The sequence below is a fragment of the Aotus nancymaae genome, unplaced genomic scaffold (assembly GCF_030222135.1).
Source record: "Aotus nancymaae isolate 86718 unplaced genomic scaffold, 86718_ANA_hifiasm-v0.15.2.pri h1tg000051l, whole genome shotgun sequence".
NCBI lineage: Eukaryota > Metazoa > Chordata > Mammalia > Primates > Aotidae > Aotus > Aotus nancymaae.
Window position 1 is genome coordinate 22,852,807 of NW_026988465.1, and position 27,454 is coordinate 22,880,260.

The window sequence follows — 27,454 nt, forward strand, 5'->3', positions numbered from 1 at the left end:
AAGAGTCAGCCTGATACACATGGAATGTTGAATGGTGGTGGAACGTAACCACACACCTCCCACCAAGTAAACTCCAGATTCGGAAGCAGCAGCCCCAGTTGAGGGCATGCATGTTTGTAGCTCAGCTAAGCCACCTTTCCAGAAGCAGAGGCTTTCCAAACAGGATGCCCCCCACTCTGCCCATTCTGCTTTTGGTTCAACTTGACTTCCTACCTTCAGTGAGGACATGGAGAATTCATCCTGACTGGGTCCCTGAGCAATCTTGGCATAGGAAAGAAGAATGAGGAAGGCCCTAGGTAGACTGGCCCTGTAGGAGGAAAGAATCAATGAAAGCACAGAAAGAAACTTGCATTTCCTTTAGGACAGTTCCTTCATATTGAAGATGAAGAGGCTGGGGTTCTGAATTGGTTGGCCTTAGACATGGTGACGGAAACAAGTCAGTGGCTTTTCCACATGCACACATCGAGTTACATTTCTGCCCTTCACGTTGTCATTTTCTCTGATCTCCAATTAAAGATCTAAGTGGCATTTTGAAGCTTTCCTTCCTTTCTACTCTGTGGCCAGTGTAACATTGGTAGTCAAATTGGCCATAATGGCAGTATTTGTACCATGGGAACTAGCGTATGGCATATCAGGGTTTTTTTTGTTTTGTTCCTCGAGAACCAGTAAACATATATCAGCACACCACTGCCATAAATATTCTCTGCTTCTTCCTGGTAATGATAACCTCATCTCTGTCTCCCCACTCCCCAACTCCATCCGGCACAGGCACATGGGGTCTCTCTATTGTGCTGTTTTCCTACCCAGAAGGGGCCTCTCTCAAGTGATCCCTATGCTTCTGGTCTGATTAAATTTCCATACTCTTTCCTAGGAGCTGTACTCACTGCATATATATCTATATTGTTTCCCACCTCAGCTGTTTTCATGTCTGCTCTCCCAGTTTTATGAGGAAGCCTAGAACACTCTTTTTGCAGATACTCACCTGTTTGAATTTCACCTTCACAGTAAGGCCCACGGATGACCATTTTCCCACTGTCAGAGGGGCAGGGAGGCCTTCTGAGAAAGTGGTCTCATGGATGGTGATGCTGGGAGTGTGAACTGTCAGCAACAGCATAGCTAGGAATGCAGTGAGCAAAGGCACCCTAAAGATGCAAGCAGAGCTCTTCAACCAATGACCCCAGGGACTTTCTCTGGGTTGCCTGGCAATGAACTGGGAACAATGGATGCTTCTTTCCCCGTGGGAGGATCAGCCAATGTTCCCAGGTGCTGGAAGTCTGGCTTTCTCAGCTGACACCCACACAGAAAATGTTTATTCTCTTTATCAAGTCCGCTTTCATGCTTTCACTATGAAAAGGAGCAGCCCAGGCTGTGTGTGGGTCCCTTTCTGGAGCACAGCCCCTCTGTGCTTCAGGCTACCCACTTCCTGGGCTCAGGGCTCCGTAGGCTGCAGGAGAACAGGCACTGTGTATCTGCAACCCTCTGCCCACTACTTCCAGCTGGCATAAGTGACGCTGTGCCTGCTGACAAGACAGGCAGAAGCCATGAGAGGAATTAAATTCAGAGGAAGGTGGTGGACAGTGGAAATGAGTGGATATAAGCTTTCATTAAGGGGCTAGGATTTAACTTTTAAACCATTATTCCAATCACCTTGTATCTCATCTTCTCAAATGCTCTTAATGAAAGTCACAAACCAATAGCTCTCTCTGTGATTTTCCATTTATGCCCCCCTTTCTGTCATCCATTGTTTGCCCACTATCTCTCTTTCCTCTCCATTTAACATTAGCTATTTTTAAAGGAGCACTTTAGAACAGTTTCCTTCCTATTTTGCACTGGGTAGTGTTGAAATATGTGGAGGCCCTACTGCCACATGCCACAGATGCCACAGTGGCACTCAGTCGTGTAGGACCTAAGAGTTCAGCTTCTGGTTTCTGGTGGGCCCACATTTGTGTCATGCTACAGAACTTGTGGATCAGTCCTCTGTCTTTGTGATTAGAAACCAGACTGCTTGGGTCTAACTTTTAGATCAGAAGCTGTGCCTCAAGATGAGATCGCTATTCCTTGTTGCCCAAATTTATTATGGTTTACTATGCTATCCAAACTACATGTAATCGATCCATTTCTAAGCTCCTTCACATGATTCAATTCTTTCCAGGGCTGTTAGACCAGAGGCCTCAGATCCCTATGTGGGCCTCTCCATAGGACAGTGGACCACACATGGCTGACTTTCTTCCAAAAGAATGAACAAATGGGAGGGCACAAGAAAGAAGCCATAACCTCGTGTAACCTAATCTCAAAGATGACACACCATCATTTTTGACATATTCTATTTGTTAGAAGCAAGTTCCTAGGCACAGCACACAGGAAAGGAGATAATGCCAGAGGATGAACCCTCAGAGGCAGGGATCATCCTAGAGAATACCTGCCACACTGGGTAAATCACAACCTGTTCAAAACAAGGCAAAATGCCTTCTTAACACGATATCCTTAAAAATGGAAGTGCACCTCTGTGTTTTCTAGGGCACTTTGCTAAGTGCAGGTACAGGGTCACATGCCTAGACATCGAAAATTGTAGAAATATTTGTGTTTGAGTTTCTGATTTTTCTATCACTTGCCCATTTACTCTCTGATGCTGCTGTTCCTCAATGGAAACTACATTTCCCAGGTTTCCTTGCTCTTTAGTTTCCAGTAGAATTGGCCAATGAGTGGCACTGATGAAAGATGATGGTGGGGCCAGAGTATATCTCTTTTTCTTTGTTTCCTGAGGCTTCTCTAGCTTCCTTGGTACTTTCACTCCAGTGCTACCACAGAGCCTTTCTGCTGTTGGTCTCAGTTCCTGCCTTACCAGACTGTGCTCTTCCTGCTTGACTCCAGCATCACCTCTTCCCTTTGTTTCTAGAGGACAGAGGTGGCGACTTTCTGCTGCAACTTATCTGTGGGTTGCCCTCACCGCCTCTCTTGAGTCTCTCCACTCTTTCATCACCTGTTTATCAAATTACATCGATTTAATTTCTTCTATATGAAATCTCTAGAGTGGACTGTACTTATGCCCTGACAAATAGTAGGATTGAATGAGCATTGCCCTTTCCTGAGCAACTCATGTGCAGAGAGCACAGTTGGGAGTTTTTGCCAGTCCTAAATATCTGACTTGGTCCTCATACTGCTGGAAATCTAGAGGATGGTCACTTCTTCTGGATATACCTTTACCCCTCTGGGCTCAAGATTCTTGTTTTGTAAAGTGGGAGGATTTGTGATATCTGTGGTCCCTTAAATCTCTGCATATTGGGAACTCTAGAATTTTTCCATAAGGAATGTTTAGGAACGGCATTCAGATTGGGAAGTGGTGGAAGCATTTTATGTGACTAAAGTGGGAAGAAGAGAAAGAAACAGAAAACATAAAAGCCTGAATTGTCCGTATTCCAGAAGGTGAGTGTCACTGGTAGAAACTATGAGGAAAGCTGACATGAATCATGCCATGACTTCATAAAATAAGTGCATTATCTTACAAATCACTTAGTGTTTTTTAGTCCACTCTCTGCTTTCTACCTCACCTCAAAATCAAGGAAGAGTGCTTAGGAATAAAATTCTTGCCTGGGCAACATAGCAAAATCCTGCCTCTTCAAAAAATACAAAAATTAGTGGGGCGTGGTGGCGTTCACCTGTGGCCACAGCTTCTCTGAAGCCTAGGGTGGGAGGATTACTTGAGCCCAAGGGGCAAAGGCTGCAATGAGCAGAGATTATGCCACTGCAAACCAGCCTGGGCAACAGGAGTGAGACTCTGTCTCAGAGGACAAAAAAAAAGAATAAAGGTAACAATTAGGAAAACAAAATTTTTTGGTACTTGCGATAACAATAATTTACAAAGTAGAATTCATTACTAGAAAAATCTCAGGAAGAGAGCCAGCTATCTTAGCTGTAAGAACATGGGCAATTAACATCTTTGTGTATGATTTTGTCTGTGGAGTACATACTATGAGCTAGGTACTATTCTAGGCACATAGTATGTACTCTACAGACAAAATCATACCCACCTCTAAAAATGTCGATAAGAGTATAAGGGTTATTATAAGGATTAAGACAAATACTTAGTCCTTATAATAACCCTTATACTCTTATCTCCATTTTTCTTTTGTTTATTTTTTTCTTTTTGAGACAGAATTTCACTCTTGTTGCCTAGGCTGGAGTGCAGTGGCGCGATCCCGGCTCACAGCAAACTCCCACCTCCCATGTTCAAGTTATTCTGCCTCATCCTCCCGAGTAGCTGGGATTACAGGAGTGCACCACCATGCCTGGCTAATTTTGTATTTTTAGTAGAGACAAGGTTTCTTCATGTTGGTCAGGCTGGTCTTAAACTCCGACCTCAGGTGATCTGCCCAACTTGGTCTCCCTAAGTCCTGGGATTACAGGCATGAGCCACTGTGACTGGCCACCACCATTTTTCAAAACAAAAAAATCATGTCTATAACCTAGTATTTCTTCAGTGTTCTGATTGCTATTTATGAAGTCAAGTTAGTAGGTTGTGTTCAGCTTTACTGAAATTAGAGAGGGGAGGGAAGAAGCGGGGGAAACAGAGAAGAAGTGAGGAGAGAAATGCCCAAACATGGTCTCCACATGCATCTTGGTTTTCACACAGCATGGTGGCCTCAGAATCATCAAATTTCTTATGAGACAGTTTAGAGACACAAGCCTGAAGAGTCAAGAAAATTAAATTTCCTCCAGGTTATACAACCATGAGAATGTCCGTGAGGATTAGACTAGATAAGTAAATACACTGAGCCATATTCATAATATGAAACAGCAATGCAGATTAACAAACTTTATTTATGGTAAGTAGGTGAAAGTAGTAATCTTAGAGGCATTCCCAGAACTGGGATTATTCAGGAGTCAATATGGCAGATTAGCATCTAAGACTGAATTACTTTAGTCTCCATACAGCAAATTTGGACAGTTCACGTAAGAGCAACTATGAACAAGGAAGACTGGAGCTCACCTAGAAAAGGAAGAATTCATAGAATGGTGAATTGTTCACTGTATCTTTTCCACAGAGCAGAATGCAGTACACAAGTGTCCCCGGGATAGAAAACCTGACTGATCAGAGACCACTGCTTGATGAAAATGTCTTTGATTACAACTCTATGCTCAGAAATTATCTTCTAATTTGTATCTTTGTCTCCACACCAGAAAGTAATGCAATAAAAACATCTCTGATACTTATTTTTAATATAAAAGTCTCTTTAATTATAAATTGATAAAGTAATGGTATGGTTTATAAACCTCTCTCATGTGAATTTAGGTTTGAATAATCATAGTAATAAATATTCTTACCATGTGCCAGACATTGTTATAAGCACTTCAAAAATATTATCTAATCCTAGCAACAATCCTACTAAAGTAGGTAATAGTTGTCGTCATGAAGTTTTTTGTCAAATTACATAACAACTCCTCAAATCTTGGTGGATAATAACAAGAAGGGTTATTTTGGGCTCAAATTCTATTTCTGTTTGGATCAGCAATGGCTCTGAAACATATCTTCTTCATAGCGAGATCCAGGCTGAGAGAAATTGACATAAAGGGATCTCATTATGTTCAAAGATTTTGCAGGAAAGTGGACACATTCTACTTCTACTCATATTTTATTGAGTAGAAGCAAAGCAGCTCACATGTAAAGACTGATATACAGGTAGTAGGACAGAGTGCTCCTCATATGGAGAGGAATATTGTAAACCCATGTCAATGGGCAGGAATATATAATACTCCCAAAAAGGGAGGCAAAAACATGGGAGCAATAGTACAATTTACTGCAATATTCCTGTCCAAATTTTAGGCATGATAAAATTGAGAAATAGAGTGTAGTAAGTTTCTTAAAGTCACCTAGTAAATGAAAGAGAATTGAGATTGAAATGGAGTAGTAGATTGAAATGGAGTAGTACGTCTCCAGAACTCTGATACCCAGACTCCAAGATATCTCAATAAATTCTCATCTGGTATTCACGGGCTTGTGTATCTCCCTCCCAAATTGGATAGCTCCGACCTATGAAACTAACAAACACTGTGACTCCCAAAGTCATAAATGGTATTCTGACTTCTGTTTTGCTCTCTCTTAAATCACTCTGGGGACAGCCAGCTGCCAGATACTGAGCCCTCGTATAGCCCTACAGAGGGTGTCATGTGCCAAGGAACGGAAGTCTTCTGTTGATAGCCAACACCAGCTTGCTAGCCAGGTGAGCCATCTGGGAATCTTCCAGTCCCATTCTTCAGTGTAAGTCTGCAGATGACTAAAGTCCCAGCAAATATCTTTACTCCAACCTCATGAGAGATCCCATGTTGAAACTACTGTTCCCTCATCCTCAAATTCCTGAATCATCGAAGCTGTGTGACGTAATGAATATTTACTACTATTTTAAGCCACTAAATTTTGGGACAATTTGTTATGTAGCAATAGAGTCTACACAAGATTCGATCTGTTGAAACACTATGCAAAGCTGCTACCGCATATAAATTAGTGATTATGTGTAAATCAAAAATCCTTACATTTATAAACCAACAAATTCATATAATATCAGGGGAATGGAGAAGGAAAAATAAAGAGATATTGAGGAAATAATAACAGTAAGTATCACAGATAAAGAGAGAAACTGAAAAACTGAAGATACACAAGAAGCCCAAATGCAATGTATTCATTAAACCACCTCTTCCAAAGACAGTGGCCAGAAGTTTGAATAAATAGATGCTGAAAAGATTGTTTTTAAAAATGATTATAGGTTCAATGTTAAACTGAACAGAAAAGTTGCTTATATCGCCAAAACCAATGTAGCCTATAGTAAACTTTATGAATATGTTGCAATAGTCTAATTGTCATCCACTACACTTACATTGTAACTGTCATAAATTAAACAGGTATATTACACTTAAAACATGTACCTCCGTTGCTAGTTCTATGCACATCTGCCTCCTAAGGCCAAGGAAACTGAGAGGCATAAGAAGGAAGATGACAAATCCAGTTTCTCAGAAAGAAACATTTAATAGGGACTTATAAACAGAAGCCAAGTCTCCTGACAAGTTAGTGAATCTGCCCACTCACCCTTACCCCATCCCAACCCTCAGGGCAGAAAGACCATAGAGAATTTGCCTAAGGGCAGGATTATAGTAAGTATGTATTTAAAATAATAAGATTGTTTTGACCTTAAAGGCAGGATTTATGCCTGCCACCATAACCAGCTGATTTTTGTATTTTTAGTAAAGACAGGGTTTCGCCATGTTGGCCAGGCTGGTCTCAAACTCCTGACCTCAGGTAATCTGCCTGCCATAGCCTCCCAAAGTGCTGGGATTACAGGAGAGGCACTGCACCCGCCCAGCCAGTATCCAATTAATTTTGTTTTCCAACATTACTTAACTTTTATCTTCTTCCCTCCCTTAAGTGTTACTATGTTGTTTTTTTTTTCCACCACTATGGAGAATCTATATCACATTTTGGTATTTTGTATTTTTTCTTTTTACCATGTATGAAAAGTATTCTAACATTGTAAAATAGTAAGAGAATTTTTTTTTTTTGCAAAAAGTTGCAAAATATTAACTAAGTTGGTAAAATATTAACTAAACATCAGACCTATTCAGATATCACACATTTTCCCACTATTTTTTTTTTTCTGTCTCAGGATCCTATTCTGGATCTCACATTGAATTTAGTCATTACTTGTTTCTTAGTCTCTTTAAGTCTGTATTAGTTCTGCAGTCTGTTCTTATATTTATGATGTTCACACTTTTGAAGAGTGCTGATCAATTATTTTGAAGAATATCCCTGGATGAATTTCCCTTTTTTTCCAGTGGAGTGAGTTTATGTGTTTTTCACAGGAAATACATCCAAAACGATAAAATGTCCTTCTCAATGCAATGAGTTCATAATACACATATGTCTCCTTACTTTGTGATGTTTACCTTAGTTAGTTAAGGTAGTGATTGCCAGGATTCTTCAATGTAAAGTTCATTGTATTATGTATATATTCTTTTGTACTTTGCCTTATCACTTAAATGTATATCCTGGAATTCACTGTATACTACTTTATGGAGATCAAAGTCATTTTTGTAGCTGCATATTACTGTACTGTGTAAATGTGTCCTACTTTATCCATCAATTCTCTTATGTTGGAGCATTAAAGTTGTTTGAAATATTTTACAATTCCAAACATTGCTGTGATGAATAACTGTGGGTGTGCAACCCAGAGCTTTAATTATTGACTTCAGTAAAAAGAAAAACAATGCTGAAGATAATATATCTATCTAGTATAAAGCACCTCTTTTCCAAACTCTGTCTTTAATAAAGCAATCATGGTAACATCATACTAAAATACAGAAATTCGGAATTACACTCTTTAAGTACAGAACTGTGAGGTAAAAGCAACCATGCACAATCTTCTCTTTTTTTCAATTTTTCTCAAATCACATTTTTCCCCTTAGTTTATAATCATATTTGTAGCTTCATATTACTCCTATCATGTTCAAAATAAAAAAGATCTGAGTGTCCCCCATTTTCCACGACTCAGGGTTCCTTAGGGGCTTTAAAAATGTCAATGATAAAAAGTTACTTTCTTAGCTCATTAAAGAACAACATACTTGATAATATTTTATGACCATAAAAGCTCATGAAATTGCATAAGAAAGACATACTACCCCTCTGGACATGTGAACAGGCACAGTAGAAATGTCTTTTACATAAGGGCCTAATACAAAGATTTGTGTATATAACTAAATCTACATGCAGTGAGAACTGGTATTTTATATTCGATTCTAATTCACTGAAAAGAGAAATATTTTGGCCTTGACAACTAAATTGATTTCACAACTTTACATGCTTGTTCAGATCTGCAGCTTAAGAAAACACTGCTTAATAGAGTACAGGCTTTGAAATAAAACCAATGTGCACTGGAATCTGGAATGTCCTTTTTTTTTTTTTTTTTTGAGACAGAGTCTTACTCTGTTGCCCAGGCTGGAGTGGAATGGCGCAATCTCGGCTCAATGAATCCTCTGCCTTCTGGATTCAAGCAATTCTCCTGCATCAGCCTCTCGAGTAGCTGGGACTACAGGCGCACTCCGCGATACCCGGCCGATTTTTTGTATTTTTGTCGAGACAGGGTTTCACCGAGGCTGGTTGTGATCTCCTGAGCTCAAGCAATCCGCCCGCCTCCACCTAGCCCGACCTGGACAGTGCCTCTTAGCAACAGTTTTCTCAAGAGAATTTCTTAACCTCTGCATGCTCGTTTTCTCCTTTCTAGAGTGGAGATAACTATCCATAAGAGAGGATTGTTACATTGACTAAAGAATGCAGATAGCTCAGGCTGCAGCCCAGTTGTGTGTGTGTGGCGGCGGGGTCGGGGGATGCAGATAGTACATAGTACAGTAGCCAAAAAATGGAAAATATAACTGTGATTAAACATGATAAAAAGGGATAAGGAATGTAGATGCTGTACTAGAGGATTGCAGTCGTCTACAGGCAGCCATGGTCCAGTCTGCCTTCTGTGGTTGGAAAATAATGACTCATTGAATGCGGAACTTTACTCTCCTTTCTCCTTGAGCCCGCTACAGTGGCCAGCCAGGTGTGAATCAAAGAAAGTCAAGATTGAACTAGTGCTGACCCCATCTTCCCAATATATGGTCATATTCAGCATGGATATCTTTTCTTTTTTCTTTTTTTAGACAGAGTCTTGCACTGTTACCAGGTAAAAAAACAAGAATTACCTGGGTGTGATGGCAGACGCATGTAATCCCAGATACTTGGGAGGCTGAGACAGGAGAATCGCTTGAATCTGGGAGGCCGAGTTTGCAGTGAGCCGAAATTGCGCCATTGCACTACAGCCTGGGCGACAAGAACGAAACTCCGTCTCAAAATAAATAAAGACACTCATGAACATGTGTGTATGTGCACACGGCTAGTTTTGAGATAGCCAGCCTTCTGATCAAGAAGAAAGTGAGGTCTTTTGGTATTACTCTTATTTCATCACAGAAAAGTGTCAAATAGGTGCTTGATTTAATTAGCAGCCAATCCTCAATCTCTCACCCAGGCTCGACGGCACTGGCACGTTCACTGCAACCTTCGCCTCCCAGGTTCAAGCGATTCTCCTGCCTCAGCCTCCCGAGTAGCTGGGATCACGGGCGCTCACCACAACACCAGCCTTTTTTTTTTTTTTTTTTTTTTTCTATTTTCTTTTTTAGTTGAGACGACGTTTCACCATGTTAGTCAGGATGGTATCAAATTCCTTACCTCCAATAATCCATTTGCCTTAGCCTCCCAAAGTGCTGGGATTGCATGTGTGAGCCACCGCACCCAGCCTTTGCATGTGGAGGCGGAGGCGGTGGCTGCAGTAAGCGCAGATCGCGTCATTGCACTACAGCCTAGGCAGAGTGAGACTCCATCTCAAAATAAAAAAAATAAAGAAAGAAAACACACCACACCTTAGAGGGGCAAGCAATGAAAGCTCAAAGACCACAGAATTTGGAGAGTTTCCTCCTAGCCATAAGGAATACACTGGATAAAGTGAGGCAGTGAAAGCAAGCTTCAGTGTGTTACGTGTAAGTTTCAGTCATTTACAATGTTTTTGTTGTCATTAAAAAGGTAGAATTCTACTATTCTGTAATCAAATGCCCATATAATCAGTTTCCCTATTCTGTTTTAGAGATTTATCCATCTCCCTTTTTATTTAAATAAATAGCAAAGGGCACATTTATTTTTGCACTGTTGTGCACTAATTAGATTGAAAATATTTACACACTAAGATATTAAACACATTGATAATTTACATCACTTTTATACCAAATTCAACATTAAACAGTACTATTTTAATACATTTCACTCATGTTATATCAAAATTCTATATTCTCTTTATTTCAGCAGCAGAATTTGTGTCTGGAGATTTTGAGCAATGAAATTAAAATTCAAAGTGATATCCAATACCATGTTACAAGCAGCGACATCCACAGAATAGTATCATATCACCTTGTAGCAGTGGGCAAAATTTTATTTAGTTTCCATGATAAGTGGCTTGAAGTTCCACCCATACTGTTCCAGCCATACCGTTTTTCAGAAATAATTCTTTTGATGATGCTTTCATCGCCAACGTACGGACACTTTTCTTGGTTGGGCAACTACCTAAAGAAATTCACTCTTTCACACATTGTTCAAAGGATGTTTTCAGAGGGCAATGATTTATAGTAGCTTAGATGTTCTCAAAGCTCTGCTTCTGAGATCGAAATTTGAACTTGTCATTTAATTACTACATGTCACTTATTTTTCTTTCTATGGCACTCTGGGAAACATTGGGACACAGTCTTCAGGGGAATTGAAACCATGCATGGTGAGTGGACTGGTCATTCCTCAACTATTCAGTAATAATAGGGGCTGGGTTTCTCTAATAATGGGAGTAGATCTGTTTCAATCTACTCTTCTTATTTATTTTCCCTTATCATCAACGCTTGAATTTCAGCTCTAAAATACTATATTGCAATTTGGTTCTGAAGCATATGCCAAAAGCATTCAGCAAGGCTGCAGACAAATTCCTTAAAGTGCACCTCCACTTCTAGTGACTTTATGAACATCACATTTAAAAATTAATCCTTTTTCATCTCTGTACCCTGAGTATATTTTGGACTTCCCTTCGTTCCCAAATACCTCGAATTCAAGGTATTTCAATCCATGGAGCAGTTGTCCAGAGGAAGAGAGAAGCAACAGCCCCGCCCCCAACCCTTGGGAGCAGAAAGGGAAAGAATTATCCAAAGGAATTGTTTAAAAACTCAGGTATAGCGGACAGAAAACCATGGCTGCATAGAATGATGTCCCAGGGGTCCAAAACTTAATCCCAAATGGGCAATAATTTGTTTGGCATTAAACTAAATCAGTTTGATGAACTCAAATGCCCTCGGCTCAATAGGCAGGACTCTCCGAGGAGCCTGTGTTACTTCCCTCACTTAAGTGCAGATTTGTAATAAAAATCTTAATGCCAGTGGCATGCTTTTTGGACATATAAGAAGCTAACCACTTGGAGAATCATATTTGAGAGGTCAGAAAACTCCACAGTTAAAGATCGGTTTATAATTTACGAAGAAAATAGAAAGTTTTGTTTCTCTGAGTTGAAATTTGCCAAGCACGGTGGGAAATATTGCAAGTTTTTGGCACAAGGCTTTGTGCTTTCCTCATAATTTGAGATCTGCGCGAAGCCTGAGGCTTCGGGGATCATTATCTGAGAAAAATCTGGCAGTTCGGTGTAGACAATTTTTATATTTTTGGCTTTTTTTGAGGTGTAACAAACACAACTCGGGATCCGAGAGGACACTGTGCGGCTGCCAGCGAGGCGGGCTGGACAGCGCACCAATCACGGCGCAGCTCCGCCCTATATAAACGGGCGGGCGCAGCGCCGCGGCCCGAGTCCCGGCCAGTGCCTCTGCTTCCGGCTCGAATTGCTCTCTCTCACGCCTGCCTTCAACATGTCCGAGACTGCGCCTGCCGCGCCCGCTGCTCCGGCCCCTGCCGAGAAGGCACCCGTCAAGAAGAAGGCCCGCAAGTCCGCAGGTGCGGCTAAGCGCAAAGCTTCTGGGCCCCCGGTGTCCGAGCTCATTACCAAGGCTGTCGCCGCCTCCAAGGAGCGCAGCGGCGTGTCTTTGGCCGCTCTCAAGAAAGCGCTGGCAGCAGCTGGCTATGACGTGGAGAAGAACAACAGCCGTATCAAGCTAGGTCTCAAGAGCCTGGTGAGCAAGGGCACCCTGGTGCAGACTAAGGGCACCGGCGCTTCGGGTTCTTTCAAACTCAACAAGAAGGCAGCCTCTGGGGAAGCCAAGCCTAAGGCTAAAAAGGCAGGCGCGGCTAAGGCCAAAAAGCCCGCGGGAGCGGCGAAGAAGCCTAAGAAGGCAACGGGTGCAGCAACCCCTAAGAAGAGCGCCAAGAAGACCCCAAAGAAGGCGAAGAAGCCGGCTGCGGCTGCTGGAACCAAAAAAGCGAAAAGCCCGAAAAAGGCGAAAGCAGCCAAGCCAAAAAAGGCGCCTAAGAGCCCAGCGAAGGCCAAAGCGGTGAAACCCAAGGCGGCTAAACCAAAGACCGCCAAACCTAAGGCAGCCAAGCCAAAGAAGGCGGCAGCCAAGAAAAAGTAAGAAGTTAACTTTGGCCAATTGCTTTCAAGCTCAACACAACCCAAAGGCTCTTTTCAGAGCCACCCACCCATATCAGTAAAAGAGCTGTTGCACTCTTAGGGGGCGTGGCTGGGAGAAAGACGACGCCAAGGAGGGGCGGTCTTCCCGGGAAGATAGTCGGGAGAGAGAAGTCTTTGAGCATGCTAGGTCTGGAGCGTTCTGTCGTCCAAGCTCGAGTGTAGTGGCGTCATCGTGGTTTTATTGCGCTCTCGAGTTCTGGAGCGAACGCGTCTCGGTATCTCCAGCAGGACCTGGCCAGTAAATAATAGCATGGGTTAAAAAAAGTAAGTTTGGGTTTTTCGGGCTTCCTCACTGGGTCTCCACTGCTCCGAAAATGACGAGTAGAACACATGCCACTCCCACGTATTACACTCTGCAGAAGCATATGTCTCAGAACACCAGGGGCGTAGTACAGACACAATTGCCTAAGCGCTGTTTGTCAAATGCTTGGAGACCACTGCAATGTAACTAAAGGTTAGAAGCTGTCACTACATAAAAGATGTGTTCCTTAATGTAGTACTTGGATAAAGGGCTTGTGCCAGGCTTCGGGGGATGTTCCAATTAGCAAGTCTTCTGTATGCAACGACTCCCATAATTTGTTACAGGAGTGAGGGAGACAACGTAAATTCTCCTAATCTGAGTAGTTCCAATGTAAGCGCTGACACCACAATGATACATTAAAAAACAAAAAAAAAAAAGTCGGCTCTCCAAAATAACTGCGCTACGCGAAGTACACAGCTGTCTTGACTGAAGAGGTCTATTTATAGTAGCCTCGGGTAGTCTAGTATGGGCCTTCTGATTGGGTAAAAGTAAAGTAACGAAATAGCCAATGAAAACGTAGACCTTTAAGTGTAGTTTACATTGGCATTTGTGACGACACACTTAAATTAATCCAATCATAAACGAAATCTGATTAACCTCATTTGAATACCGCATCTATAAATGAACGGGGCCTCAGTGGGAATGACTATTTTCTCAGGTGTCTGCAACAGTGTTGCAGTTAATGCTACAATGCCTGAACCTACCAAGTCAGCTCCCGCCCCGAAGAAGGGCTCCAAGAAGGCGGTGACCAAGGCGCAGAAGAAGGACGGCAAGAAGCGCAAGCGCAGCCGCAAGGAGAGCTACTCCGTGTACGTGTACAAGGTGCTGAAGCAGGTGCACCCCGACACCGGCATCTCCTCCAAGGCCATGGGCATCATGAACTCCTTCGTCAACGACATCTTCGAGCGCATCGCGGGCGAGGCTTCTCGCCTGGCGCATTACAACAAGCGCTCGACCATCACTTCCAGGGAGATCCAGACGGCCGTGCGCCTGCTGCTTCCCGGGGAGCTGGCCAAGCACGCCGTGTCGGAGGGCACCAAGGCCGTCACCAAGTACACCAGCTCCAAGTAACTTTGCCAAGTAAGCGTCTTACCACCTAACCCCAAAGGCTCTTTTAAGAGCCACGCATGTTTTCAACAAATGAGTTGTAATGCTTTCATTTCAAAAGGGGAATTACTCGATTTTTCAGCACCATATTTCCAATGGCGCTGCAGAGGAAATACTTCGAAATTACGGGGAATAACGATAGCTACCAGAAATGGAGTGTTCACTGTGAACATGTAATAGATCATTACGTCATTAGTATCACACAACACTAACATAAACTGACAGTATTGTTAATGTACAGCCCTTTCGTTTCCGTGTGGCGATTTCCAAGTTGATCGTGATGTTGATCCGAGACTTGGTGTGGTGACAGACCGCCCTGAGCACAAAAGAGCACGCTCTGACAACTTCCTTCTATTTGGAGCTTTCTCCACCACCATCCCCGCCCCCCATTTTCTTGTAAAATTTTTACTATGCAGATACGTAATAACTGCAAGTAAAGGCTAAAGACAATGTGAGCTGAACATGGAACTATTTTTTTTTCCTTTTTATTTTTATTTATTTTTTTTATCAGTCCCCCTTGGGAAGAACACGGAACTATTAAAAAGATTTCTTGTTTGCTTGCTTTGCAGTTGGGGCAGTTTCTGTCTGAGCTTAGGCTAGTCGGAGAGAGAAAGGGTATCCAAGGGGCTGAGGTGCGGGGGGGCGGGGGAAGGAGGCGGGGGAGGGAAGGAAGTAGCTTCTGAGACACCTTAAAATTCTTTTGGTAAACCGTCTTTTTCAGAAAGCCATTAATTTATAGTCTTTTGGCAGCTATTAGCTTAAAAGTCCTCTGGGTAATGGGAGAAACCAAATAGTCAATCATTAAAGTGTCTGACTGCAGACAGGCAAGTTACTGCAGGACTGCGGCCCCCTTTGCAGTACAATTTACCCTTTTTTAGATGCCTCTGAGTACCGAGGACTGAAGGAGGTAGACAGGGAAAGAAAACCCCCTTCTGGAAGGCTGCAGCTTCTCCTGCACAAGGTAGGATGATGACAAAAGGTTTTCACTGCTTTGGGAATGGATGATTGTGGGAGAAAAAGGATCTCCGAAAAGAGGAGGGAACGGGGAGGGAGTGGCCAGAAGGAAAAGAACAATACTTCTGACAAAATTATGAGATGGATGAGGCTAGGTTTGGAGTCAAGTGGTGGCTGAGATGGAGTGGTGGTGGGTGATCATTGTCTACAAGGGGAATGAATTTAGAATTTCTAATGACCTCATGCCCTCCTAAACATGAAATCATGGATTATGGGATACGTTTTCCATAGTGTGGCAAGCTTGGTACTTGGACGGTTAACTAAAAGCCTGAATAATATTTTCCGAATTCTTAAAAACAACAAAGAGCGTCTAAGAAAGTAAAGAATTCAGGGACTTGGCTCATGTTAAACCCCAAGCACTACAGCTGGCTTTTACCCAAACCTTAACTTTCATTTGTAGGGTGTTATATGGAAACTGATCATGGTGTAGAGCCTGAAAAGAAATCTTTTTCGGTGAATGTGAGACACTAGACCAAAATCTGTCACCTTGGGGTAGGAGGATGAACTGGAAATAAACACACAAACCCATCACAGGTGAATGCAAATCAAAGTCAGCTCTGAAGCTGGGTTTTAAGCAGTATAGATTCCACTACTAAGGCTTGGAATATAAGCCATTCTTGACGCTTACTTGTTCCTGGTATTCCTACCATAGGGATTCAAACATACAAGCTGATAATTTAATTTAGACACATTCCAGACTGGTTTTGTGCCCCTGAGCACCTGGTAGAAACAGATACAATTCACCTATGGAAAACAAGCTTCATTTTACACCTCAACAAATCGCCACAACTAAAATATCCCCCCAAAAATGCACAAGCAGCTTCACAATCAAAATTAACCAAACACCTTTAAACCAGAAGTATGACCAATGAAAACAAAAGAAACAGACAATGGAAGCTGGGCGTGCTGGCTCATGCCTGTAATCCCAGCACTTTTGGAGGCCAAGGCTGGAGGATCGCTTGAGACCAAAAGTTTGAGATCCTGCCTCTGGAAAAAAAAAAGGCAACAGACAATGGAAATAAAAGGAGTAAAAAGAAAGGATTAACAAGATACAGACTTGAAATGACTAACTTTAGTGTCTTTATGAAAAAAGGAGAGTCTTAAGGAAATACAAAAGTGACCACACAGATTTGAAAAAAGAACTTTTTAAACTTTGTTTATTTATTTATTTGAGACAGTGTCTTGCTGCATCACCCAAGCTGGAATGCAGTGATGTGATCATAGCTCACTGTACCTTGGAATTCCTCGGCTCAAGGAATCCTGCCTCAGACTCCCATGTAGCTGGGACCACTGGTGTGCGCCGCTGCATCTGGCACATTATTCATTATAAGCAAGTCTGCCTTTACATCATCAAAACAAAACAAAACAAAAAAGGCCTTTAGCCCTGGGGCTTGAGGCAAGGAAAAGGGATGGGGTAGGCAAAAGTCCATGGAGGTGCTCAGTCCCAGGACAAGGGACAAAAAAAGGACAGGCCTGGAGTTATTAGGATGGGCCTTTGTGCTGAGTAGCAACATGTACACTATTTGGGCTATCAAAGTACCCCTGGGTAGGAGCCTCCACATCCCCTTCCCCCTCATCTCCATGATTCTTTACATCCTAGCTTCTTCTAAGGCGGGGAGAGAAAGGGGGATATTTATATATATAGTATATATATATCTAATATATATGTTATAATTAATATATTAAATATATTTAAATTTAATAATTTATTTAAATATATTAAAAATAATATATAGATTTTAACATATCATATATAGAGATATAATATATAGGTATTTTAAATCTATATATAATATATAGATACATATTATATAATTATATATTATATATAATTATCTGTAACTATATTATATATTTATATTTAAAATCCATATATTATGTATTATATATATGTAGCCACTAGGCTGCACCCTCATCCCTACACCTGACGTCTTCCTGCTCCCCCTCCACACAAGGAGACCCAGCAGGCCCATTGCCCAGCAGCATCCCATGGAAGGCTCTGGTGGTACCCTTGGGCCTCAGGAGAACCAGTACCTCGATCTTCCAGGGTTTATCATCACCATGTTCTCTCCCTGCTGTTCAAACCATGCTCTTCTGCAATCTTCTGGGAGAAGGCAATCAAAGGATCTAAAACTGAGGATCGGGGGAAGATTCTAGCCTCTCCTTACTCCCCTCTCCCTACATACTTTACTCCCCAGCCCACAGAGATGCTGCTCATACCAGGAAAGACTATTGAAAGATGATTTTTATTTGATTTTCCTCTGAAGTTTTCATCCCTGGGAAAATGAAAAAAAAAAATCAACAATTAAAAAACAAACAAAAAATCAGAAACCCCCCCAACTAATCCACAGAAAGTGATGTCTTATCCTCTCCCCTTGGGTTTTTTGTTTTTGGAATTTTTTTTTTTTTTTTAGGTTGCCTTATTGTGGAGCGGGAATCTGAAATACCCAAATGTCTATTTTCCTCAGTGGAGCCAAACCAAAAAACTCCAACCTTCTCTGGATGTGCCTGGTCTCAGACTCCCTACAATCTTTCTCTGCGTTGCTATATGTACACAGCCTCTGTCCTGGAGGCAAAAGTTGGAGGTAGCTTGGATCAGAACCATGCCCAAGATTTCCCCGCTGTTGCATGTTTGAAGCTGACATCCTGTGTCTGTACACAGCTGCCACTGTTGTGTCCTTGCTCTGCTTGCTATTGCCTCATGCCAGGTCCTGTCCTGCCATGATTTCATCCTATCCATGAAATCCCAAGGCCAAGTTTGCTTCAAACTTCGCGGGAACAGACTTGGCCTGCATCTGGAACATATTGTTCTCAGCTTGAACATCTCCCCTACCACAGAGAGAAAAGGTGAACACCTACAGCTGAGGCTTGGAAATGTTTCCTGTGTTGACCTGAAAGATCTTCTGAGACCTCAAGGAGACTGCCGCTCTTAAAAAGTGGAATAAGTTGCCATTTTCCTCCTAGAGTCTGGTGGAGTCTCCCCAACTTGGATCCCCATTCTGTAAACCATCTATCCCTGCCCACCCTCCAATTGACTCCAACTGATAACAAGGGATGATAAGGAACTGGCGGCTGTGGGGAACCCTGCCAGCTGGTGAAGCCCTGTGGCAGGAAAGTATATGTGGACATAGAGTATATATGACTTCTTTTCTTCAGCCACTGATTGGATTGGCTGTGAATGATATGCAATGGAATGGCTGGAGTCTGCTGCCATCAGAAGCTAGGGAGGAAGATGAAGGACTGAACCACACAGACTGGGATATGTGTCGGGTACAGTCATAACTCTGTGTTCACTCTTGGTGGGATGTAGGCAACACAGAGGAGTTTGTGGTCTTGTTGCTCACTTACTGCAATGCCTTTGACCCTCCTTTTCAACTGGTTCCTCCACTGAGTCCAAAGGCTGGCAATAGGAGACAGTATCCCAGGCTAACAAGGGCTTACCTGTTACCTTAGGGACCTCATTGCTTTTAGCTTGTGCCCTTCCCCGCTGTTGCCCTCCCAGTGGTTGGTATGTGGGAAACCCATTTCAGTTCCTGTGGCCCATGTCTTGAACCAGGTGTAAGCATCTGGTCTTTGCGAGGACAGTGGAATCTGAGGCCTTTCCCTGCCCTGTCTGGTGCCTGCTCCACATTGTACCAGATATTGGACTCCTGGACGCCCTCCTCCTTCTCTTTATTCCTCCCTTCCTTCAGGTCATGCAGCCATGTACTGTATCCAGCATCACAGAAATCTCAACGTTTTTCCTCTGCTGTGTCTGGGGCATAAAGAAGCCTTGGGGTGTGGTGAAACGCTGTTCTTATCAGGAGTACACTCACAGGCCAGGGGGCTGCCATCTTCTCCACAGACATTCCCAAAAGAGGAACCCCCTTGGGGCAGAAAGGTAAGGACTTCATCTCAACATAGACTGGTGGTTGGCGCCAGCAGAGGGAGACACTTCTGTTTTTTTTTTTTTTTTGAAATGGCGTTTCACTGTCACCCAGGCTAGAGTGCAATGGTGTGATTTTGGCTCACTGTAACCTCCGCCTCCCGGGTTCATGCCATTCTTTTGCCTCAGCCTCCCCAAGTAGCTGAGACTTGAGACTACAGGCATGTGCCACCATGCCTGGCTAATTTTTGTATTTCTAGTAGAGACAGGGTTTCACCATCTTGGCCAGGCTAATCTCAAACTCCTAACCTCAGGTGATCTTCCCACCCTATTGCTGGGATTACAGACATGAGCCAACGTACGCAGCCTCTTCTTCTTTTCTTTTTCTCTTTCTCTTTTCTTTCTTTTCCTTTCTTTCTTCTTTCTTTTTCTTTCTTTCTCTCTCTCTCTTTCTTTTTGTATCATGATAGAAGTTAATGTTGCAAAGAGTAGTTTACATCTTCAGTTTCTGAAGGCACTTGAATTTAGGACCCACATATCTGTGACAAGCATGCCAGAAGTGGCAGGGGCCATCAGGGCTAAGCTACTTCATACCCACCATCCTCCCATGGGGATCCAAGACCTGAGACACAAAGCAACAGTCTGCCCTGATCCCTCTGTTCCTCATATCTCATTCAAGGTTCACCCATATCCAACATTTGGACATTAAACATCATAAGGTCTGTATGCCTCAGTCCTGTTAAGGGGCAGGTTTCTCTTTTACCCTGTCTTGCACCTGGAAAAAAATGCACTATCAGTTAGAGAAGGGCCATCCAGCCCTGCCCCAACCTGGACCCCAGGGTATCAGATAGAGGTGCTAAGCCCCTATGTCAAAGTTGTTAAACATTTTTGTTTTGTTCCATCAATCCGTTTCCTGGTGATTGATTTTACAAAAGTAAGTAAGTTGCTTATGAGAAGGCCCTGGAAGTGAGAAGAAGGGCCAAGGAAGATGACTACAAAGGGTGAGGATTGTTTTTGTTAAAAAAGCCTGGGTAGAGTAATCTGAATCACCTGGCACCCTTCTGAATGGAATCCTCCCATGCTGAATGGTCCTTGGAGTTCCCCAACCCTCACCTTCTCTTGCTTAAGGCATGTTGATCCTGAAGGTTATAACTGAGAGGCATGTCTCACTAGAGACAAAAACTTGTCATCTGGCTTTGCAGAGAATGCTCCACCTTACGCTCATAGTACATTATCTTTACAATGGGCTAGGGTATGATACTTGAAGGAGCTTGTGTTATAACAATATTATTGAGAGTATCTGCTTTCCAGGCTTAAGTGATTCATTTATTATTCTCGTCCTGCTTTAGTCCTTCATAATTTGTGGTAATTATGCTTTTCTTTTTAGTACATAAAAAGTATGTAAAAATAAAAACTTGATAAGGCAGAAAAAATAAAAAACTTTTTGAACATAATTTAAAACCACTATATCTTTTTTTTTTAATGTTTGAAATACTTGAATGCAAAAAACATTTGTGCTTTAAAGACTATATAGAAATCAAATATACAATCACCTGGCTCCAATACCTTTATAAATGGTAGAACCTTTAAGAATTTCAACAATTCAGACTACAATGGACCACTATCCACAGAGACAAAGCCCAATAAAATTCCCTCATAATATCCTGATGGTCTTTTCCCTGATATTGTAAAGGATAAAGTGTATATATAATATTAGTGTATATAAAATATGACACTAATATTACATATAAAATATATATTATAAAACATAAAATATTAGACCAGCACATAGCCGGTACTTTTCTAAAAATATGCACTGAATGTATTAATTCATCTGAGAAATCTTAAACTGCAGTCTGTTAAGCAATTTTCTAGTGCATGATTGTTGTTAGGATGTTGAACAAGCAGATTTGGCCTTTTAAAACAAAACAATAAATTAAAGCAGAAAAATTAGTACTTATAATAAAAATTTTAAATCCTAGAAAATACTGTAGAGTATGAAAAATTTTTTAAAATGGAAAAAACAAATTGATGAAATTTAAATTGTACAAGAAGTTAAAGTTGTTAATAATTTATAAAACTTAAGATTAATGATTAATAGTAAAAAAAAAAAAGTTCCATGTATAAGATTAACAGATTAAGACTCAGCAGAGAGAGGTATAAAGAAAAGAAATCAAATAGAAGAAATTGGTCATGAAGGATTTGTAAGGAAATTCATGAAGTGTGCCGCATTCCATAGGCACTGGCTTGGGCACTGCAGATACACAGAGAGAAAAGGTGGCCCTTGATCTCCTGGAGCCATCAGTTAAGGAGACTTACAGCTAATTGTTTCATTTTCCTTTCTCTTTCACTAACGCCTAAAAAAGTGTTTCTCATACTTTGGAAATATTCAAGAAAGTCAATTAACTTGGGTCATACAGGAACTACCAAATTCATTGCATCAAGGCAAACATACTCTATTTTTTAGTAATAAATAAAATATTATTTTGTTTTAAAATTTAAAAATATTATTTATAAATACAAACGATATTTTATAAATATTACAGCCAAGTTATAATTACTTTTTAGGAGACTGGGGAGAGCATGAGAAAAATGGTGAGAGAAATTGAAAAGGACTCAGAAAAGGAATGGAAGAAGCAGACTGCTACAAAAAAAGAGAAAAAGAGCTTGGAAACCTAACAGAAACTTATAGCAGAATGTGGTAGAAAGGCAGAGAGAAAACAAAAAGGGGCCACGAGCACACAGACCTTGTCATATACTTGGTGTCTCAGTTGTGGGTAATACCTGTCAAATAATAACTCAAATATTTCTTACACTTCATGGGTTTTGGATTAAGTAGATTGATGAAAATGTCACCACATCTGAGAGGTTTTCTCTGCCGAGCAAATATAAAACGACATCCTTCTATCCTCATTCTTAACTTGCTGTCTGCATTCCTCTTCACTATATTTAGCACTGACTAACTTAAATTTGTTTATTGTTGGCCTCCCCTTCTGATCCTGAAGACTGTAAGGTCCATAAAAACAGGGAGTTTACCTTTTTTGCTGCTGGTTTCCTAATGCCTAAGGCTGTTCCAGGAACATGGTAGACTCTCAAAAAGTATTTGCAGCATGACATAATTTCTAAAGTAATTAAAGTGCACAAATATCTATAACCACAGGAAGAGAGGTCACTAATGAGTTGTCACAAAACGGAAAGAGTGACTCAGATTTTCTGGGTCTCACTTTCCTCATCTATACAAAGAGTAATAATAGTAGATCACTTCTAAAAGTTATTTTAAGGATTGAGATAGCTCATGTAAAGCTCTTAAAACAGTGATGGACCTTTAGTAAGCACTTAGCACTATTTAACAGTTATCATATTTTCCTTTTCACCAAGTTAAAATAAAAATCAGAGTGTTCAAATCTTTTCAGGTCAAAAATAAAAGGGAGAGAATTTGAGCTTTTGAACATTTGAATCCCACCCAAGAAGGATAGTTGGAGAATTTGAAACAAAGATCACATTAGTCAGTAATATTTCTGGACTAAGCATGACTTATTAGATGTTAATACTACTCAAGTGTAGCTAGAATTGAAGCAGAGATTCCCAATAGTTCATTATACAAGCACATGTAAAAAGAATCCTCTTTGTATAGAAAATACTGGTGATGGCAAAATGGCACCTGATAACTAAACCCTCCTTATTTCTTCAATCAGGGGAGAGACATGAAGGCAGAAGAGAAATTAATACTTAAAATGACTGACAATACTAATCTATCAATAGAACTTATGAAGTCTTGTCTACCTGAAAATGATTGACTGTGTCTATATTCTACACAAATCCAACTCATCCTTGTTTGCTACACACTGGTTCATCAAACAATTACCGAGGAGAAGAAACTAAACAAGGTGTTTTCACTTCTTCATGTTATTTTTTGAGTTGATAAAAATAAAAATAGAATTTACTTCAGTTACAAACCTAGTTTACTGGGACTTCATTAGTTATCAAGGACTACCTTTGATAGGAAAAGTCTGAATGAGAAGATGGCAGTAAGTTTGTAAAAAAAAAAAAAGTTCTAATTAATAAAATCTGCGAATTGTAATTCTGCATTCATTGTTGATCCCAATCTTTCTTCTAAGACCTCCCCTTTATAGACATCTACTTACCTACCAACCTACCTACCCACCTATTTTCACTTTACTTTCCGGCATAAAGGTCTGAGTGGGTAAGGACTCAACACTAATTTGGTTTTGGTAATGAAGTTAAAAACAGGTTAGTTTATGCTAAGCTGCCATTTGAAAGCTCTTCTCTAGCATCTGAATTATTAAGGTAAACAATGTTTTGAAGCAATCACAAAACTTTTCTGATGTATTAGATCTGAAGTAGGACCTGATAATTTATACTTCTAAATTATCCAGGTCATGCTGATGTTGCAGGTCCGGAGACCACATTTGGAGAACTTTATTTTAAAGGACATGAAATTGCCCTAAAATGCTTATACTAAACGGCCGCACAAAGCCGGAAGATCGCACAGAATTTCAAACCGAAGATGAGAGGTCCTGGAAAATGGCAGCGGCCATCCTACTCCCGGTGCGGCTACGCGGGCACGAAAAGGAGTCTTAGGACGGGTAGTGCTGCTCCACGCCGGTTCCCTCTAAGGTCATCTCGTCCACCCTCGCCCCAAACGCCAGCCCCCGCGTAGGCTCGTCCGGCCACGCCCCTCCGTGCCCTGACGACAGAGTCACACGTTACGCCCATCCGGCTCCCTCATAGGGCGTCCCGTAGTTTTTACGTCAGTGCGGCGGGCGCGTCCGGAAGGTTGCTTCTGGGCCGCCGACTGGTGGTTCCCAGTCCCAGTCGACCCGGCCGCTCTCTTCTGGAGCCACCAGACCGCTGGACATTGGAGACTTGGAACAATCTGCTGAGTCCTTTACAGTGTGAAAACAGAGGACTGCCCGGGCGCAGTGGCTCGCGCATGTAATCCCAGCACTTTGGGAGGCTGAGGCGAGCAAATCACGAGGTCAGGAAATCGAGACCATCCTACCTAACACAATGAAACCCCGTCTCTACTAAAAATACCAAAAACTAGCCGGGCGTGGTGGCGCGCGCCTGTAATCCCAACTGCTCGGGAGGCTGAGGCAGGAGAATCGCTTGAACCCGGGAGGCGGCCGTTTGAGCCGAGATCGCCCCACTGCACTGCAGCCTGGGCAACAGAGCGAGACTCCGGCTCAAAACAAACCAAAAATACTGAGGACCGAAAATTTTAAAGACTGAGAAGCCGGACAGCAGTCCTCCCTTGATCTCTTTCCCTCTCACAAGGGTTTTTCAGGCGGCTCAAACCAACGGGAAGAGTGAGGAAGCAGGAAGAAAATTTCAACTTCAGTCTCTCAGCATCCTCCTGCTTTCTTCTCCGGGAGCTGCCACTTCCCCTCTTCTTTAGTGCTGAAAATAACGCTTCCCAATTCCAAGGAGACCTTTCTTGCACCTCCCTTACTGTTCTCACGCCTGTAGGACTCTTCGTGTGAGGATCAGGGTATGTGTGTATATGAATGTGTGCGAATAATTATGTCCTAATTGAATATATGTATATATATTTTTAAATCATCTTCGGGTACACGCAGGGCCGTCCTCCATTAAACATCAGACACAGTGCCTGGGGCCCACAGTACTTTTAAAGGCTTATGAAAATATTTTAATTTCTTCTAAAGTCAGAAGGAAAAAAAAGAACATTTAAGTCAAAAAGACGTTATATATTAATCTTCCTATGACTATTTTAATAAAAGTTCCTACGGAGGCAGAAGCACCTAAGGTGCAAGAAAGACTGCAGCCGTTGGTGCACGTAGCTGACAACTCTTACGAGTTTTTTTTCTTTTTTTTACACACACGTTTCTAAGTGATTTCCAGATACTAATGTCAGCCTTAAGACATACATACCTGTGCACTGTTACCCACCTTTTTTTTTTTTTTTTTTTTTTTTGAGATGGAATCTAGCTCTGCTGCCCAGGCTGGAGTGCAGTGGCGGGATCTCGGCTCACCGCAACCTCTGCCTCCAAGGTTCAAGTGATACTTCTGCCTCAGCCCCCTGAGTAGCTGGGATTACAGGCGGACGCCAGCACACCCGACTATTTTTGTATTTTTAGTAGAGAGGGGGTTTCTGATGGTCAGGCTGGTCTCGAACTGACCTCGTGATCTACCTGCCTCGGCCTTTCAAAGTGCTGGGATTATCGGCGTGAGCCACTGTGCATATCCTGTTATCCCGCTTTTATCCATGAGTATATACCAAGTGAAGTTTAAAATAACTTGTCCATGCAGACCCCATGTAGCTGGAAAAAAATAAAATAATAATAATAACTTGTGTAATGTCCTACATCTAATACATGGCAGAGAGCTTTCTGACCTAGGCAGGTTAGCTACAGGGTCCCTTTACACTAAAAATATCTTTTGGCAACTGTAAGGAGTAAATTTAACAACATGTAAAAACAAAACCTTGCATTTCAAATGATCAATGAGATTTCCATTTTTCCCTCTGCCAATAATAGTACAGCACATATAGTACAGTATATATCTGTCTCTTTTTTTATAATACTATCCCCGTATCACAGTATGCACCCACTCAACTAACACCTCTCTGGTCTTCAGGGACGCTTCTCTCTTCATCTTGCTTCAGCACCCCAACACCATGTATGCAGATGAAGTCTCCATTCTCCACAATGAAAACACCAACTTGAGTCAACCAAATTCCTATAGCAAACTGTGAGTTGAGTTTAGGATCAGATAAATATTCTAACATTATTCACCCTCTCCAACCCCCTCATTCCCAAGGATACAGAAGCTGAGACTCAGACTTAAAGCATCCAGTGAAGAGCTATCTCTAGGCAGTTAGAGTATGTCAGCAAAGAGGCTCCCAAAAAACTGCAGAAATACCTCACTATTCTACTCACCTTCCGTTTATAATCTGAAACAAATGCCACATTGTTTTAATCAGTGTAGGTTTGTATGTCTTCATATATAGTACTAAGTCAAGGTCCATCACTCTCTGTTCTTTCTTTTCCTTTTTCTTTTTTGAGAATCATCTTGACAATTTTCATTCATTAATATGAATTTTACAGTGCTCTACAAAATATTCATTAGGGTTTGCTTGGCATTGAATTTTTCAATAGTTTAGAAAACTATCGTTTTAGGATATTTTAGAATATATGAACATTTTAGTATATTGAATAATCACAAAACATAAATATAGTACACTATATACCTGCCTCTTTTTAAAGTGGCTCTTGTTTTATGTACTTCAATGATATTTCATAATTTTTATCCTATGCATCTGGGATATCTACTCTTGGATTTAGATTCTGTTGTACTGTTGTGATATCTGGCTTTTCTATAATATCTTGATTTCAGATAGGTAGTTGCTAGTGTATAGAAAGGCCATTAATTTCTGTATGGTGTTCTTATGCCCACTAATTCCAATTAGTTTTTTTTTTTTTTTGAGACAGAGATTCGCTCTATCACCCAGGCTGGAGTGCAGTGGCGCGATCTCAGCTCACTGCAACCTCCGCCTTCCCAGTTCAAGTGATTCTCCTGCCTCAGCCTCCCAAGTAGCTGGGACTACAAGCACGTGCCACCATGGCCAGCTAATTTTTTTTGTATTTTTTAGTAGAGACAGGGTTTCACTGTGTTAGCCAGTATGGTCTCGATCTCCTGACCTCGTGAACTGTGCATCCTCTAAAAGTGCTGGGATTATAGGCTTGAGCCACTGTACCCAGCCGATGCCCACTAATTCCAGTTCTTATCTGATCTAATTGTTTATAGAATCCTGTGGACTTTCACCTTAACCATTTTGTTATTTTCAAAGATAATGATCTTTTTTTAGTGAATCCTTGTCCTTCTGACTACCTGTCCCTATCTAATGGTATTGGCCAAACCCTGTGATGCCATATTGAATATGAGTAGTTCCACACCACACTTGTCTGGCTTTTGACTCTATGGGAATCCTTCCAAAAC

The 27,454-nt window shown here is 41.6% G+C and overlaps 2 protein-coding genes across 3 annotated transcripts; both read left to right on the forward strand.

Annotated features, from left to right (window-relative positions):
* Positions 1 to 12,406: 12,406 nt before the first annotated feature.
* Positions 12,407 to 13,555, forward strand: H1-4 (H1.4 linker histone, cluster member). Its single transcript, XM_012458564.2, has one exon. It carries the CDS (start codon positions 12,469 to 12,471, stop codon positions 13,126 to 13,128), a length of 660 nt encoding a protein of 219 aa, XP_012313987.1. The 5' UTR covers positions 12,407 to 12,468; the 3' UTR covers positions 13,129 to 13,555.
* A 580-nt stretch (positions 13,556 to 14,135) lies between these two features.
* LOC105721497 (histone H2B type 1-M) lies at positions 14,136 to 23,617 on the forward strand. 2 transcript variants are annotated; one of them, XR_010337554.1, is made up of 4 exons: positions 14,136 to 14,568; positions 15,474 to 15,556; positions 18,024 to 19,489; positions 23,170 to 23,617. XR_010337554.1 is itself a non-coding variant. In XM_064363071.1 (2 exons), the coding sequence occupies exon 1, from the start codon at positions 14,179 to 14,181 to the stop codon at positions 14,557 to 14,559; it is 381 nt and encodes a 126-aa protein (XP_064219141.1). In that variant the 5' UTR covers positions 14,136 to 14,178; the 3' UTR covers positions 14,560 to 14,568; positions 18,024 to 18,039. The 2 variants fall into 2 exon arrangements, 1 of the variants encoding a protein (XP_064219141.1); XM_064363071.1 differs by lacking the exons at positions 15,474 to 15,556; positions 23,170 to 23,617 and having other exon boundaries at positions 18,024 to 18,039.
* Positions 23,618 to 27,454: the final 3,837 nt, after the last annotated feature.

What these genes read in the sequence shown, in the direction of transcription:
- LOC105721497 (XM_064363071.1), top strand. Translation starts at nt 14,179, where the DNA reads ATGCCTGAACCTACCAAGTCAGCTCCCGCCCCGAAGAAGGGCTCCAAG.
- H1-4 (XM_012458564.2), top strand. Translation starts at nt 12,469, where the DNA reads ATGTCCGAGACTGCGCCTGCCGCGCCCGCTGCTCCGGCCCCTGCCGAG.